Source organism: Stigmatopora nigra, chromosome 7 (assembly GCF_051989575.1).
Source record: "Stigmatopora nigra isolate UIUO_SnigA chromosome 7, RoL_Snig_1.1, whole genome shotgun sequence".
Lineage (NCBI taxonomy): Eukaryota > Metazoa > Chordata > Actinopteri > Syngnathiformes > Syngnathidae > Stigmatopora > Stigmatopora nigra.
The window spans coordinates 7,780,208-7,798,863 of record NC_135514.1 but is presented as its reverse complement, the minus strand read 5'-3'; the positions used below and the strand labels follow the sequence as shown (position 1 = coordinate 7,798,863).

The following is an 18,656-nucleotide window of genomic DNA, read 5'->3' as shown; positions in this document are numbered from 1 at the left end:
GCATTGGAATAAAAAAATGCATTTTGCAATATCCCTGCCTTCTTTATCATTGTTTAACATAATATATGTGTGTGTAGATTTATATATCACAAACCGTTTTTTAATCGATGTGAATAAGCTTTATTTTTTTTCATTTTTATTTATTATTGCTGTGACACAAAATGAACGACGCGCTCGACCCACGATTTGCAGTTTGCATCAGACATCTAGCCTAAATAATTGCTATCTATGTTTTCACCCCTCCACGCGCCCAAAAAAAGGTCACATGACCACAATTGGTGGATTTTTGACCAATAAAGAGCCAGAGCTGGATCACGTCAAAGGTCTGAGTTTGTGCGCGAGGCTGCTCATTTGGCGGGTTACTTGGCAAAATAGAACTTGGAAATTTGATACCAGTTTCTTACACTGATAGGTGAGAACAATGCCTTACGTTACCGTTTGAGTATAGCCTCTTGGTTTATTAGCTAATTATGGATACTTGAAAAGTTATTGACGTTTGAAATGGTGTTAACCATCATAAAAAGTCAACTTAAGGTAATGGACCTTTGACATGGCCGCTCTACACGCGACACGACAACAATAGACGGTTACACCTGGAACAAAACTCTACCTTTGAGATAGCAATCTAACAATATATCAAGTTAATTTTGGTTTATAACCTTGCATGTCCATTATTTATCAACATTTGTGAAAATGAGTCGTGTCTAATAATCTTCCACGGCAGTTATGGTAAAGTTGTCTTCAAAACACTGTTGTTTGCACGTTTCTTTGTCGTCATCGTGTTTACATAAATAACTGAACTGTATTTACACTATGTGGATTTAGTAGTTGAAATCCAAAGAACAACATTATTGATTCCTGTTTGAATAAAAAAACAACTTCTTTTCTCTTTCTATCAGCTTCCTATCGGCTGAAATGGCAGAAATCGCAGGTGAGTGAAAGACAATAGTTTGCACTGTAAAAAACTGGAAAAAAAACGTTTGGGAAATGCACATTTGTTGGTGAAATACATTCTGGCAACTTTTAATACGTATAATTAAAACAACGATGTCTCCTGTGGCGGAATCAGGAATTTATTGTATTTTTCTTTGAAAAAAATAAGCTTTGTGAATTGTTTACAGCACATCAGAAGGGTAAAAAAAAAAAACACATGATTGGGCGTCTATCATCGGTTGCACTAAAAAATGGTCATTACAGCAAATTTTCCAATGAGAGGCAATTGTTGCCCATTTTTTCTATACCAAATAAACTAGATTTAAATCGCTAATCATGTCAAATCAGGATGTTTAAATAAAGGGAGTGAAATATTAATAGTTGCCAGTTTATTGATGCTGCATTACATTAACTGGTTTGTGCCAACACACATTTTGTTCTGCAGAAATTCAAGTTAAGGAGCTGAGCAGGCGTGCGTCAGGTCAAGCATTTGAACTCATCCTGAGACCAACCTCCCCTGATGCGAAAGTGCAATTTCCACTTAGCCCTGTCATAAAGAAAGAAATTTCGCTGGAGGAAATTATCAAAAAGCTGGATGCTGCTGAAGAGAGACGCAAGGTATCTTCAATAAGAGTTGCTTTTGTTTCAACAACTCAGTTTTGACCCCTCAGCTAATAGAGAGGTGCTGTTTAAGTGATGAGCTCCCTCTAGTGTTATAACCAACAAGCGCAATGAAGCCTTAATTTATTCTTGTGCGGGCCGGGCCGTATTCAATGATATTTTCATCATTTGCTGCAGGCTAGTAAAGCAGGAGTTTGGAAACACCTGGTGTATAATCTGTCATAGTTTCTTCTTCAGTTGTAGAGTTCAGAAGTACTGTTGACCCCTGAATTAACTTAACTTTTTTTTAAAGACCCATGAGGCTGAAGTACTGAAAAACCTTGCGGAAAAACGAGAGCACGAGAGGGAAGTGTTCCAAAGGGCCATAGATGAATGCCGCAACTTCAGCAAGAATACAGAGGAGAAACTTACTCAAAAAATGATGGCTGCAAAGGAGAGACATATGGTATCGTCACCACACGTATTTATAAGTCAACTACCAGACAAGTTAAATATAACACATTTTTCTTTTTGCCAGATCCACGAGGCTGAAGTGTTGAAAAATCTGGCAGAGAAAAGGGAGCGTGAGAAGGAAGTGCTCCAGAGGGCTATGGCAGAAGGCTGCAACTTCAGCAAGAGCACTCAGGAGAAGCTTACTCAGAAGATGCTGGCTGCAGAAGAGAGATACAAGGTCTTTTAATGTTTATTTTATTAGAAATAATTCTCTGTTCAGGGCCAAACACCAACTTTTTTATCTTTCATAGAACCACGAGGCTGAGGTGCTGAAACAATTGGCTGAGAAACGAGAGCGTGAGCGAGAAGTGCTCCAGAGGGCTTTAGATGACTGGTGCAACTTTAGCAAAACCACTCAAGAAAAACTTCATCAGAAGATGGAGGCAAACAAAGACAAGCGGGATGCGCGTTTGGCTGCTCTTGATAAGAAATTCAAAGATAAGGTAGGGTAGGGGGCTAGAGTTGGTCCCTAAATCTGGACATTACTGGCCGAAAAACAGAACTTGAAATTCTCATTTTTCAACAGGACAAGAAGATTGAAGAATTGAAGAAGACAAGAGCCTAACTAAAGTTGGAAAGGTGACAAATGCATTCATATAGCATCAATAATAAGCTTTGTATTACATTTATTGTAATAGTTTAGTGCCTTTTTCTTTTTTTACGTGTAGTTCCTTTGGCAGCTGTATACACTGAACTTTTGTGGTGATATATTTTTCTATTGGGCATTCTGGTTAGTATACGAAGCACTTCTGACAGGTTTTTTTTGTATTAAAGTACAAGTATTGTTCATTCTCTTTTTCATCTTTTTTACCTTGTTGACCCTGTATTCATGCACTATTAAAATAAACTCCAGATAAAAAGATAATACAGTGGCACATTTAATTCCTGGCCATTTTCCTGTTAAGTGTTTCACCCTGCTGATACCTAAGGTCACTAACAGTCGGAGACTTGCAAAACTGCTTATTTGAGAGATGTGGCTGAGATTGGACAGTTGTCACTTGTCAAGTAAAACAGTTAAGCAACTATACTAATTCTAGACAAGTGGCAACAAGCACAAGCGTTCTAGACCTTTCTTATTATTGTTGGCTGCCTCTAAGCTATTTTTCTAATGTCATTTATCTGTGACTCATCCAACCATTCTTATAGATTGGCCTCATAGGGGTGGTTTGCAGGTGAGTTGGAGCCTATTTACATTCCATTTATTGTCTTGGACACTAATGACACCTCATGCATTTCTTTCTCGCATAAGTCATTGCAAAATGCTTGGAAATCCACAGCCAACAACTTCAAGTTTGAGTTTTCCTTAAACAATGCAGACCTCTGACAGACACAAACAAAGGAGACTTTGTTAGTGAATGTCCCACACAAGAATGGAGGATTGATTGGATGACAAAAAAGATCATGTTGGTATTTGCTGTCACCAGAGCAAACACGATGGTTATCTTGTTTTCTAGAAAGTTATGGTTTTCCTTATGAGTGAAGTTAGTTTCTTGACAGGTTTTAATTAAAACATTGTTTCTTTTTAATAGGTAAATCACTTTTGACATACATCTCACACTACTACTATAATCTTTGACAGAAACCCTGTGATAATACTGTTTCTATTAATTTTGGGTGAATGAAGATTGATGTGTATGAAGAATTTTAAAGAAATTAGGAGTTTTTGAGGCTCATGTTCACCAACAAATTGGGCTTTTGTAACTGCTGCACTTCTACACTGTTTGTGTAGAAATATTTCTACAGTTGAGGCTGCTTTTCCACGTAGAAGGCGTGTAGTACCAAGAATTTGGTGTTATTGTTTTCCCCAGCTTTACATGAACGGTACTACAGACTAGTTAAAACTGGAAAAGCTGATATTTTGCCTTAAAACATGAGGAAAAATATGAATTGGGGTTATAATAATACACTAGTTTCACTTGATTGATAACTTCTAGTTGTTTGGAAATGTGGAAACTTTAAATAATTTTGAATATGATAATATGTCACAGTAGTGTGGGCGGGATGATGAGCTTACACGATTGCTGTAATTGGCTAACGTGAAGAACCCTGCGGGAAAAAAAACATGTCCTACCTTGTCTTCTGATTGGTTGCATGAGCCGTCTGTCAGAAAACCTTGACATTCTCTTGGAGTCTGCGCCCAACAAGCAAGCAAGCACTGTTCCAGCCCCGGCTGTCCTCCATCCGTGTCACTCGTCGCACAATGTTTTTAATAATTTATCAGCCTTTCAGTCCATCGTCGTCGGCTAATACCAAGATATTGAATTGATTTCATCATCTACAGGTATGTGGGTCATTGTGAGTTGCATTTTACCGTTTCCAATGATAAGAGGGAGATTTTCCGCCTCGAGGACTACCAAATGTGACGGGTTATCTCAGTCATTACACGCTAAACGCCCCTTGGGCGGTACGTGTTATCGGGGAATAAAAAAATCTAACTGCGGCAAAATATAGATCAAAAGAGAAAAAATGATTTTGAATTCATGCACGCGCGTATCAGGTGCATGGTTAGACTGATAGAATTGAGAAGGAATGCAACAGGCCCATCGCGTTGTAGGCTATAGTTAAACGCTGATGTTTGCGTAATGACTGACTTTAATCCACTGTATTAATTCATCTTTTGCAAAGATATCAAAGTCGTGCACGTACACGACCTTTGTGGAGGGGAAGGGTGTGGACGTCGGATGCTTATTGTTACGTAATCTCGTTCCATTCACTACTGTACGGGCTTCCCACATCAACGCACCCACACATGCACACAAACACAGAAATTCACAATTCACTGTCTGTTTCACAGATCTGTTATTTAATAGATTGCTATTTTTTCAATTGTTAAGTTGGATCATGAAAATTGAAGGAAGGAAATTGGGATCAACTCCAAATTCTAAATCTAGATAGATGCCCAGTTCCTCTAGATTAGGTTTAGATTTGAGTGCAGATCACATAAAAGAATAAAAATAATAAGAGTTGTTAGGTAAAACATGATGTAAGAAGATTTGGAAGATAGATGACGTTTAAAATAGATGTGAAGAACTCATACCCGTTTTCCCGTTTTTTTTTTATCATTTTAAATTGTGTAACACTTTGTATGGGAAAAATGTTTTGAAAAAGTAGTTTTTTTTTCACTAATTCAGATCATTTAGGTCACTGGTAGCAGATGAAAATGTCATGTTGTTGTTGTCATGCTTTGAGCATGATATGCAGACACGAGTTAGTAACTTCTGCCTTTTAACCACATAATTATATAGCGCGTCAGCAAGCAATGTACCCAGACAGTCAAGCTGTCAGTGTCATACAGCGACATGTACAGAATCTTGAATTTAGTCCATACTAAAGGTGCACCGACTAATTGGGCACCCGGTTCACTTTGGGGACAATTTTAGACTTTTAGGTACACCCCATGTGGGTAAATATGTTCTGCGTTGCATTGTTAGGGTTTATTATTACTTAATAAGGGGAATTGCAATCATTAATAAAGGGAGCAATTGGCTGACAGGTATGAGAATATTTATGTGGGCCTAGTACAAAACTCTATGGAATTAAACTGGTTTTCACCAATTCTGTGTTTAATTTTTCCCCCTGAGATTTTTTCAAATGGTTGGCAGGCACCATCACCTCAACCATTTGAGAACTTGAGCAAACAATTTGATAAAGTGACGGGCGCTTTGGAATGTTAGAGACCACAGTTTAAGTGGATACTTTTTGGTAATTTGAATCGAGAGAAAAACAACTTCGTTCTATTGTAGACTGAGCAAAGGCTGGTTGTTTTTGAGGTGTTTGTGTATAATCATATTCAGAATCTGGCCCTTATGGCTTCAATGTAAAAGCATGAAGATATTTGCACTGCAAAAACATTTCATTTTCTGGTAATAGGTGTGTTTATTCTGTTAGACAGTTGGCACTTGAGTAAGGTGTGGTTTTAACATATTTTGCGCTCCAGGTCAAAGTTGTATTTATGAGTGAGGACAATGTCATGCCAACAATGTCATCTTTTTTTTCATCTTTTACATTTTGGCTAGGTTGTATTTGGTGGTTTAATTTGTTTTATATCAAATTTAAAAGACTGTTTATCTAAGGCAATAAAGTATTCATTTGTTATTGTTTTTTTTGTGAGAAATTCTATTCTCAATGTACAATTGGGCAGAAGTCAGTTATGCGATTTGCACCAAAAGGCTTTTATAAAGTTAGTCTTGCACTCAAACATGACAACATAGTCACCTTGCTAGAGGAAGTCTTGTAACATGGTTTGCCAATATTTGGGGTGAAACCCTTGTATGTAGCCGTTTATATATTGCTATATTTTGCTTTCACCAACCCATAATATGCAGAGCCGTACTGTATTTACCATATTGTTTATTTCATGGATTCATACCATACATTCAAAAAAATAACTCATGGCATAACTCAATTTGAGTAAGCAGTAACCTTCAGTAGTTATTTGATCAATACACCCTTGAAAGGAATATATTTCTAGCAGTTATTTTATCTGTTTTCCTGAGAAGGACTGCTTCAATTGCATGTGAAATACTGAAAAACTACTCGCGTGTTGGATGTGACGAAGGCCTTGTTGACAATGCAATGTTTTTGGCAAATTGTGAGTCCTACCCACATTGTCTAGAAAAAAAATCCTCCTCTCTTTATCTCCTAAACACATTCATAATATCAGACCTTTAGGTCGTCAAACTAGTTGTAGAAATTATCCAGACAAGCTTGTATTTGGAGAAGAGCAGATTTTAGTTGTGCTTTCTTTCGTCCATTATCTCTGCCAAATTGTGCTACCGCGATTGACTAATTTTTTTATCAAATGAATCGGCAGCTATTGTGATAGTAGTTAGTTTGAGGACGTTGATTTAAAATTCTCAATGTTTTCAATGTATTTACATTATTTAACTAATCGAGTGGGCAAAAACAATGGATTCCTTTTATATTCACTTCTTATTAAAACAATACATCTTTAATAAAAAGTTTTTTTCAACCAGTGAAAAACATTGAGGGCTGAATAATTCTTAAATTAGTGGCAAATATGAAGTGAAAGTGGGAACATGATTTACTTTCACAGACCACAAAAAAATGATGTGGCGGCTGGATCTGTTCCCCGGGCCGTGTGTTTTGACACCTGTGACCTAGTGGGTAAGTGGCTGCCTCGAATCGGCTGCATGTATCTATGAGTCATGGGTTTGAGTGTTACTTCTTTAAAAAAAATTTAAAAATTATATCAGTTTTGACCATTTCTGGCAGGTCAGTTCCGATTAGTTTTCCCATATGCACCACCTATCTATAGTTTTCATGCGGTGTAACTAACCGTAAAGCTGGTGACAAAACCTCTATTAACATGGGGTCTATAATAGCTCGACACAGCTTACATGACTTGAAACCAATGTGACTATTGTCTCCTGTCCCCTTCCCTCCTTGCTCGTAGTTTGCCATGGCGACGGTGGTGATGGAGCAGATCGGTCGCCTTTTCATCAACGCTCAGCAGCTGCGTCAGATCCCTCAGCTACTAGAGTCGGCTTTTCCCACCCTCCCTTGCACCGTTAAAGTATCCGACGTTCCCTGGGTGTTCCAAGAACGCCACATCCTGACTGGCTATCGACAACCAGACCATAGCTGGCGCTATTACTTTTTCACGCTTTTCCAAAGGCACAATGAGACAATTAACGTATGGACCCATCTGCTAGCCGCGCTCATCATCTTGGTGAAGTGGCAGGAGCTCGCCCAGACAGTTGATTTTTTGCGAGACCCTCACGCTCAGCCCCTCTTCATCATCCTCCTCTCCGCTTTCACCTACCTCTCCTTCAGCGCGCTCGCTCATCTCCTGTCTGCCAAATCTGAGCTCTCGCACTACACGTTCTACTTCCTCGACTACGTGGGCGTGGCCGTCTACCAATACGGAAGTGCGTTGACGCATTACTACTACGCCATCGAGGAGTCTTGGCACGCCAGAGTGCAAGGGCTGTTTCTACCTGCCGCTGCATTCTTGTCGTGGCTCACATGTTTTGGCTGCTGCTATGGCAAATATGCCAGTCCCACGTTGCCCAAATTCACCCACAAGCTTTTCCAAGTGGTCCCCTCGGCCTTGGCCTACTGTTTGGACATCAGTCCCGTGCTTCACCGAATCTACACGTGCTACCAGGATGGCTGCACCGACTTGGTCGCCGTGTATCACCTCTACCAAGTGCTCTTTTTTCTCATCGGCGCCTACTTTTTCTCCTGCCCACACCCTGAGAGCTGGTTCCCGGGAAGGTGCGACTTCATCGGGCAGGGCCACCAGATCTTTCATGTGTTTATCATGGTTAGCACCCTGCTGCAGATCGAAGGACTGCGAATAGATTTCACTGAGCGCCGGCCCCTCTACGAGCGACTTCACGGCGATCTCGCTCATGACGCCGTCGCCCTGTTTATCTTCACCACCTGCTGCAGTGCGCTCACTGCCTTTTATGTGCGCAAACGTGTGCACGCTTCTCTCCATAAAAAATATAATTAAATGCAATCTCGCATCTGAAGTTGCTCCACGATAACTGTTTTTTTTCATAATTTTTTTCTTGTGTAATCTGCCAAACTACAATGTAACAAATTCAACAGATTTATTAGTCAGCGAGGGGAAAGTTGAATCCATATGGGAACATATTTTAGCATAACTAGTACTTTTTTTTTTGGAACGTGTTCACCTTTTGTCCGATTGTGTGACCTTTTTTTCCCTCTCAGGCATTTAATGTCTTTAATCAAGAGACAAAATAGAGAAAAGGAAAATTTTTTGTACTATTGGCCCAATAATATATCAAAAACTTTTTTTAAATAACAAACAAAAAAAACAAGTTAAAATGAATTGCATCCGCCTGACTTTTTAACCGTGTCATGAGCCCAGAGACATGATAAATGAACCCAAAAATTGCATATGCCTTTTATTTCGAACCTTCAGGTTATGATAAGTCGGCAGTTTATTAATTTGCCCAGAGATATATCAAAAATTGAGCGTCGAAGCGTATACACACACCCCTGTACTAAATTTATCTCTGATCCGTCCATGAATCACGGATGAATAGCCATTTTAGGTCCTCAGCAAGAAAAAAAAATAGAACAAAGTGTATGAAAATTTGATCTCTCCCTTTGGGCGGTCAATTTTTTTTGTTAACACAAGTTAACTAAGTTAAGTTAATTAACTGTTATCATTCATTCATTTTCTGAACTGCTCATCCTCACAAGAGTCAAGGGGGGCATTAGGCGGGGGACACTCTGAATTAGTGGCCAGCCAATCACAGGGCACGAAGAGACAGGACAACCATTCACGCTCAGATTCATACCTAGGGATAATTTAGAGTGTTCAACCAGCCTACCATGCATGTTTTTGGAATGTGGGGGGAAAACCCACGCAAGCCCAGGGTGAACATGCAAACATCACATAGTAATACCGACCTGCAATTGAACCCCGAACTCCAGAATTGTTAGGCCAATGTGTTAACCACTCAAGGCGCTGGGCCCCCATGTTATCATATTTTCTTTTTATTTCAATTTGTTTTCCTTGATATGAGCATTACTGTCATTTTTTATTATATCTGGCAAAACCAAAAGGTCAAATGTACTTGAGGAAAGTTAAAAAAAAAGTTTAAAAATACTGCATTTCAAGTGACAATGTGTGGGTTGTGATTGGACTGACCTTTTTGTCCTGACAATACTGATTTATTTATACTTAAAGGGCTGGAAGTTCAGCTTTTGCCTTTTCACATCCCGTGGTGTCAAAGCTTGTATGTGCACTATACTGTTCTACTTTAGCTTTCATTTTGTTTTTTGTATGATGAAATTGTACGTGCCTCTCAGCATGTCTGTCTATATAATACAGATGTTATGGTGTGACAGCTTTCCCTGCACAGTAAGCATTACCTATTCCTCCTGAAAATCTGGCATTAGTCACGATGCTCACCATCTGAAAGCACTTTGAGATTAATGCATATTTTACTGAAGGAATACTCCACATTTCTATTTTGGTGTGTTCTTTCAAATGTTTAATATTTCAATGTCTTTATTGCTTAACAGATTACATGGTGATTGCTATGAATACATATTGGAGCATTGAAGCATCCATTTGTTTAGGTTTTTAGGTTCAATTATAATGTTTTAGCTTGCAAAATGTTAAATGCAACTTAAAAAAAAAACGAGTTGTTCATTGCTGCACTCTGTTCTGGATGGTGTTAAATGAATGTGTTTTTTCTCAACACTGATGGCACTATTGAAAGATAATTTCAGAGATGACTTTAAAATGATGTCTTGACAAAAACCCTTAATTGGGTTTAACTGCGAATCAGATGACTGGTCATGCACTGCCTGAATCAGCACTATACATATTGTGGCTGACCACATTAGCTATGTTTACACGCATGTCTTGATAAAAAAGAATTGTGGGTATTCTATTTGTCTTTTTTATTAACTATTTTGATTGTGAGTATTCCATTATTCTTTTTGACATTTTAACACAAAGGGTAAAAAAATACCCCCCAAATATTACTCCTTTGGCACATAAATCAAATTTGGGGATGTTTTATACGTGTAGTACATCTATTTCAAGTTGTGATATTCTCTCCGCTAATGATCAAATTCTGACTATTTTTTGTACCGTTTTTGTTTTATTGTCTGCAGGTGACATATTGTCACCTAGTGCATTATTTGCATGTTGGAAAATAGAAACCGAAATATGTGTTAAAGTGAATGTGCTAACAAAGCCTCTAAAGATGCCACCCAGGTTTGCTTTTAACATAGAAAGCAGGGTGAGAATGACCAGAATGTCTTTTGCCTCCTGACTGTGTGATTGACTGTACTAATTAAGGGAAGTAAAGTGTTGCATTAATTGAACTCTTGCCCTTCGTGTTTGTCTTGTTTTGCTTTGGTTGACTGATATACAATTAAATATCAAAAGAACAACAAATACTCAACTTGCCTTCTCAAGTAAGAACCTCAATTTAGAAACCATTACAAATTGCTATCCAAACCACTTCCTAGGTCAATTATAACTGTTTTTCATCACCTTTAAATTTTAGCATGAAATTAAGACGAGCACATCTAAATGCCATTCGCATCACTACCACCAGAGAGCAGCCTTGTAACTTGGTATCCATTTTTCATCCTCCTGTAATGATGGGAAAAAAATTCTACATTATTTTTAGCTTTAAATGGTGCTCTAATTGTTGTCGTCATCATTTTGAACAAAGATCATTTAGTCCATGATTCCTATAACTATAATGTAATTATTACTTAACATTGAATATGACCTACAGCAATTAGCTTCATAAAAAAATGGAATGGCAGTATAATCATCTTTGCTCACAAACAATAGCAAATCAAACATCAGACATTCATTTCCCAGATGCAATGAAACAAAGTTGAGCTCTACCAAGCCACCTGATCATCTCTAAACTGACTTTTCAGCACACAAAATTGCTCCAAAACATCTTCACATTGGCACATTGCATTACCCGCAGACAAAGAACATATAGTACCTGAATCCGTTTCTTGCAGGTGTTTGCAAATGGAACAAATTGCACATTTTGCTCTGAAAACATCTTTTATGTTCAACAACAGTTCTTTGTGGTTACAATTCACCATTTCTTTTCACCTATGTCAGTATCTATTGCTTGGGAACACTATATACCACATCTACATAAGTCTGGAGCCATTAAATGTGATGCTATGTTGCTTGCAACATAAACTAGTGCAAATTGTCGGTTAGTGCCCGCCTCCACATATGACCTCTGACACTCAGTAAGTGCTAAATCATATGCTATGCAAACTTGAACATCTCACAACGACCCTTTCTCACAATGAAGTTACACCGTTATTTAAGGGTTAGGACATGACTCCTAATTTATCTAATTTGGATGTTAATATTTCACTGTATTTCCCTCTATCAGAACTCCAATGGTAGATGTAGTGATTATTGCCTTACAGCCTGTTTCCTGTATACTTCATCAGTTGCTTCCACTTGACAACAGGATTTTTTTTCTGTCAGGTCCAGCCAGCTTCCCTTCCTCCTCCAGGACAGAATTTCTTTATTTTTCCTGTGAACAATCTCCTCTACCATGCCTGGCGCTCCCTCCAAAATATACTACATTGTCTTACATAATTGAATTGCATTGTGTCTAACAAAAGTGGTTTTCAAATAATAATTAGAATTCAAAATGAACGATATAAATACTGTATATGTGTAAAATATGTATATTAGAATAGACTATATCCTGTTCACAGGACGTTGCATAACCCATCCACTAAATTTTAATCAATCCCACCCCTACCCAAAAAAGTATTATCTGGCTCTGGGTTTCATCAGAGTTACTATTCTTAAGGTAAGACGTTATATTGACTTATAATTGGCTTTGTGGTTTGGCTTCATGGCTATAGACTTTAATAAGACCTACTATGGCTCTATCCTCACAAGTTAGCAATAAAAAAAATATTATACCGTAGCTTTTACAGTATGAGTTTACTGAAAGATGACCTACTTTTTTTTCAATCTTTTGCCCGTGTGCTACGAGCTTCACCAATCAGTCCTCCTGCCAGTCGAGCCCATTTATCATGAGCTAGTAGAGGAGATACTGGTGAAAGGCGGAGGTGAGGAGTGAGCACGTAGACCCTATCTCAGTTTGTCTCTCTTGCCAAAACCTGGAGCCGCTCAAGGATAATGAATTCCCTCTTCCTGTCCTTTAACCTCTTTTCAGCGTCCAGACTTAGTCTACCAACATTCTTGGATAACCACTTAGACAGAAACATCCACAACTTTGGACATTGTGTTCTCTAGCAGCAGTCCTATTGCGAAAACATGAGTGTTTGGTTTAGTGCAGTTAATTAAATGTTATGTTTTTTTATGTATTCATGCAAAATATTTTCTTTCCAACATGTAAAGGTCACTGCTAATGTGGTGCTCTTTATTTATTATGATTATTTTTTTGACACCACAAGTGAAAATAAGTATGTGCCTGTTCATATATCGGCGACCAATCAAGGGTGTAGTCTTGCCAAAATTCACCCAGACTCAAACCAAGAGTCCAACTCCCTGCAACCCTTTAATAGTGTACACATGATAGAAAATAACTCAAATAAATTTACTAGGCGTGTCCATAATGGCAGATTACAACGTGTTCAGGTTAACAAGGGTCTTGCCCAGCCCTTGATTAATCTATTAGTTTTTCAAGTAGAACTTTGTTCCATGTTAAGCACAAATAATGCTGTTTAAACTGTCCCAAACTTAATCTTTAGACTAAAATTCCAAAATTCATCACCTGTGCAGATTCTCCCTCCTGTTTGTGCAACGATAAGTGTTTTCTAAAAAGCACCAGATGGCTCAGTATTCTTTTTTACATATCGCAAACCTTCTCGGCTCATTTCTTATCCTCTATATACACAACATTTAATTACTTAACCGCCTGCTTTCAGATGAGATGGTTTTGACTTTATATTTTACAAGCAGGTTTTTTTTAGAACCTAAAGACAATTGTTGCGCTATTGAAAAAATAGCTTTTGAAAAAATAGCTTTTGAAAAAATAGCTTTTGAAAAATGGGTGTTTAACAAATTAAGATTGAGTTTACACACATAGAGAAAGTGAAGAAATTCGTCTTTTAGGATCCGACCGCCTTTTCTGGCCCCCCACGAACATTTTGAACTCTCTACGTTGCACGGTTTGGACAAACGTAGCGAGCGAATCTTAACACACACACAGTCACACACCCGTAAATTGCGCTATATAAGCATAATAGATTATATATTTATATGATTTCACATATACTTCCAACACTCACATCCCAAAAGATAAAATAGATACAGAAACAAAATACTTAGTATTTTCTCCCCACCATGCTTATCACCCAGAAACAATTCAAACAATGTGACGAGACTATCTTGACAAATCTAAATAGAAGTGTCTGTGTGCAGAGGCCATTGCCATAGTTTGGAGCACACGTCTCTCTGGATTGACATATGATGATGGATGGTGGTCAGAGAAAGAGGAGCAGTGGACTAGTATGCCTGATAAAAATACAAGATATCTGTTTAATTCTGCATCAACTGAGAAAAAATAGCCTAACCAATTAAAAACTTTTTTTATATATTTGATAAAAACATGTTGTTGGAACAAGAAGTTACAGGAAATCAGTGTTTAAGAATTGGTAAGGTTTGCCATGTAATGTGTTGGAATGATGTATTGCCTATTTTGACCATCTTTATGACAGTTCCACATCTGGAAAAATACTGTTGTTGTTGTTTTTTTTTAACCCTCACACCAGGGACTTTGGCAGCCTGTAAGAATCATTCATAGAGTCAATTTTGTCAGATTTTTGGCATTGATTATGACCTGTATATCCTCTTATAGTGAGTGGCATGTTTTCAAGTAGACGCTGCACTCCAATGGACCCTATACATGTACACTTAAGTTATAATGACCGGTTGCAAAGGTGAAAAGGTCTTGATGAATGTTTATTTGTCATTGTTAATGTAAGTGCTTAAATAAAAACCACACTTTAAAATCAATACACTTTCCACCAGCCTGAACAATTTCCATAACCCAAACTCTTGCAAGTTGAGAAGCTGACCAATAGAAAGTCAACACCTGAAAAGCAAAGATGTGGTGGTGCAGCACAGATGGGGAAATACTCATTATGCACTTTTTAAAAACTCCATGTAAACATATTTTGAGCCAGGTGTACAGATGCTATTTTGCTTGACTTTTTATTAATTCAATCTTTCTCTCAGTGATAGACCACAAACTGTTTGCCTTTGGCGTGAAGGTCTGCTGACAAAGTATTTGTATTCTTCTGTGGTCGCAGCTTCTCTGGGCTAAATATTTATGCAGGAGACTGGCATTTGGTGATAAGGAATATGGGTCCATTAATGATAACACTGTCGAATTCAAACTGAATATTTAATCAAACAGCCGAGTTTGTACATCTGGAAATGAAACGTTTCAAAGAATATAAAGACCAAAGTAAGCCACAGCCTTTTCAAGCAAGCTGTACAGAAATCCAAAACATTTACTGAACATTGAGCAGTGTAATAATTAGATGAATCATACAAATTCTCCCAACAGGGAGTTTCAAAGTGATACTGGACAAGAAAAATATGTTATTCTGTACTTTTACTGCTAAACAAAGTAGAACTAAGCTTTGCATCCTTCACTGAAGTCCCATTCAAATATTTCCCTTACTGGAGGATTATTATTATTATTTTTTTAGACAGTATTATTTCTTTTAAAATTATTTACAGCCATAAACCTTGGTTATATACTTGCAGCATAGTGTACAGACAATTCACTCCTTTAGTTTATTCCTTCATAAAAAAACGGAAAGCCTTCTGATCTTGTGTGACAACTTTTCAATATAATCATTGTATTTTTTATGGTAACAGGGATTACTATTCAGAAAACATGCCACAAGGGCCCCACATTCAGCACAATGTGAATAATAGCTTCACGCTTTGGTTATACACTTAATTACTTTTACATAACAGTACACTTTTTCCATTTTCACATGTAAATCCCTCCCGGTTGCTACCTGGTTTCACTAGTAAATATATAGTGCAAATTAATGTCCAATGTGTTTATGAAAAGTACTTTATGATAGTATTGTAATCCAATGCATCTATGATGTAAAAGTGATGATGGATGTGGATGGTATTGTTATTTTTGAATTGACACTTGATGTGTTGGCATTATAATAGAGGATGGGGTTTTTTAACCAGCCTTTTTTTCTGAGAAAAAGAAGCAGAGTCTGGCTCAGACTGCCTCAGTCCAGTGTTAATTTTCCCTAAGAGGGTGTGGAGAATGTGTTTTCAAATCTAAGCTCCGAAAGCCCTCTTGAGACAGATGGGTACGAGAGTTAAGGGAACTGTGGAGAGTTACAGATTAGCATGACTGTAAATTAAAGCATTTGTGAGTGGCAGGTTTTATGAAGAATACATTTTAAAAACCAAAATATAATGACGGTCAGTTTTTCATGCTTTTGCTTTTAGAAACGCATCTTTGAATGTTGCACAACTGGAAAATAATCAGATTCAAATGATGAACCAATCAGTCATGCTACATTTCAAGCACAAGTGTTCATGCTTAACGAGTATAGGCTGTTTGAAATTCAGTTCTGGTGGAATAAGTGGGGTCACCTCGTATTCCGACGTTACCTCTTTTCTCGTTCACTTTCCCCTTATCCGCATCCATCTCTTGAGAGTCTAAGAAGGGGGCAGTAAGCATGCATTCATCATTGAGGAATAGTCTTTGTTCCCTGTCTTGCTTTTTTTGAGTTTCATTGAACAAATTCCCAATTATTTTGCATTTATTTAGTTTTAAACATTTAGTATGTTAATTGTATAAAAGGTACACACTTTGCCTATAGAAAATGTCCCACTTTGGATGGATATAGTCCCTACAAAGGTCACAACTAGACCCTCCACGTCAATGCTGCACATTGAGACTATTTGCTTATGCTAATGTGACTTAATCCTGTTATCTCGTCCTCCGTGGAAAAACATCTGCCAAAAACAGAGCGCGCACCTGAGCGGGGCTTTTCAACAGCAACAGCAAGACAAGCAGATGAGGACACTTGATTTTCCAGCATGAATCAGAGTCAAGTATGGGTACACACAATTACGTGGGGGAAGTGAGAGAAGTGTATATTGTTTATCAGATCAGCATGGCTGCTTTGCCTGCAACTGACTATATTTAATTCTTCAACAGTTATTTGCAGATAAATGGGGTAAAACAGCACTCAAGTGTTGTGCTTGTTCATCCTGAATGCATAATTTATATTAACTTTGTGTTTGTAATGCTATTTGTACATCATCTATCTGCTATGTGTGCTCATTCATGCGCACTTGCACTCAATTTATAATCTTTGATTGTGACTAAAAGTTAAAACAAAAAAAACCCTTTATATTTCCCATTAGGCAATTTATTTTTTCTCATTTAAGACAATAATTTTATTGTGACATTTCTGTGCAAAGGGTATAGATAAAAAGAAAAAAGAAAAAGAAAAAGAACATAAAAATGCGAAAAACTCGGGTTTCATATTTTAAACATCCGAGTTTTTGCCAAAGTGGCAAAAATCTGACAAAAAACAAGAGTTTATGCCTATAACTGCACTTATTTTCAAACAGATTCCATGTATTTAGAAGAGAAATATCAAAATAACCTCAAAGTATTAAGTTGAATAACAGTTATGAATTGGAAAATACCAGTGAAATAATGTCAGTATGATCTGTAAAAAGAATGGTGAGAGTTTAAACCTTGAACATAATAGGGAACAAAATCTGTCCTCAATACTGATAATGTTGACTGACGTTTTAGTGGAAGTTCGCTGATCGAAAATTTGTGTTGTTCCCATGCTTTTTGTCAAAGAGTGTTCCGGGCAGTGTCTGTGATCATCACATCGTGACAGTGTTAAATAAAGCTGAACACGCCTGCACCAACATCCATCTTTAACCTTTCACACTTACGGGCGACAACATTCATTTTTTTCTGTGTGATGAGGCAGTCCAGGACACAATATGTCTGAACTATGACCGTGGACAGGCAGCTCAATCTTCCAACAAGGACAAGAGTGAAAAATTGTAAATACCACTGCTGATATTAACTTCTGATATTATGCATATCACCTGAACAGAATACTAAATAAATGTTGACTATAACTGCAATTCTAAATCCCACTGTTACATTTACTAGACTATAATTTTGAACTATGCATTGGTACTTTAAAACCATGGATGATACATTTAATAATAAAATTTATCAAATTTAATTGTCACTGTGAGGAAGTATAATCTGAAATTAATACTCAATCCAAATGATGAGAAACTGGTACCTGAATCCCCATCTACACAATGCTGTTTCTCCCAATAACCTTAAATCTATTTCAAAATCCTTCCAAACACTGGAGCCGAAACTCCCAGGCACTGTTGTCATGGAAGCCAAAGCAATAACTTGCACTCCCCCACCGAGCCCCCCAATTGAATTACAGACCTAATGAACAGCACATTTCATTATGGCCTCCAAACCAGATCAAACCTTGTCAGCCCTGAAAGAACCTACGGCCTTTAAGTTTTTTTTATGATGGCAAAGGCATCAGGACACCTAGTTATTCCAACTCCACGCAATAAGCTGCTAAAATTACATTTAAAAGCTTCCTGTGTCACGTCGGCCTCACAGCTCTGGGGTTCTGGGTTCAAATCCAGGTCATGTCCACCTTGTGCGGAGTTTTGCATGTTGTCCCGGGCCTGCTTGGGTTTCCTCCGGGTACTCCTGTTTCCTCCCACATTCCAAAAACATGCATGTTAGGTTGATTGGACGCTATAAATTGCCCCATAGGTATGGGTCTAATTATGTATGGTTGTCCGTGTCCTTGTGCCCTGTGATGGGCTCTCCACCGATTCAGGGATTCTGGAATAGGCTCCAGCACCCCAGCGATTTTAATGAGGAGAAAGCGGTTCAGAAAATGAGATGAGATGAACTTCCTGTATTTGGGGACAACTTTCAACAAGCTGTTACAATGAAAAAATATTTCATGCAGATGTTTTGCAATGAGATGGAGTTACAAGTGGCAGCTAAGTAAACATATGTACACATAAACAAAATAGGAAGTGTATTTACATT

At 37.8% G+C, this 18,656-nt stretch overlaps 2 protein-coding genes across 2 annotated transcripts; both read left to right on the top strand.

Moving 5' to 3' along the window:
• The first annotated feature begins 262 nt into the window (after nt 1–262).
• On the top strand, nt 263–2,911 carry stmn1b (stathmin 1b). The gene is made up of 7 exons (XM_077721075.1): nt 263–412; nt 900–931; nt 1,379–1,551; nt 1,847–1,999; nt 2,072–2,224; nt 2,298–2,489; nt 2,573–2,911. Exons 2-7 carry the CDS (start codon nt 916–918, stop codon nt 2,609–2,611), a joined length of 726 nt encoding a protein of 241 aa, XP_077577201.1. The 5' UTR covers nt 263–412; nt 900–915; the 3' UTR covers nt 2,612–2,911.
• Nucleotides 2,912–4,163: 1,252 nt separating this feature from the next.
• On the top strand, nt 4,164–9,253 carry paqr7b (progestin and adipoQ receptor family member VII, b). The gene is made up of 2 exons (XM_077721074.1): nt 4,164–4,327; nt 7,463–9,253. Exon 2 carries the CDS (start codon nt 7,469–7,471, stop codon nt 8,525–8,527), a length of 1,059 nt encoding a protein of 352 aa, XP_077577200.1. The 5' UTR covers nt 4,164–4,327; nt 7,463–7,468; the 3' UTR covers nt 8,528–9,253.
• Nucleotides 9,254–18,656: the final 9,403 nt, after the last annotated feature.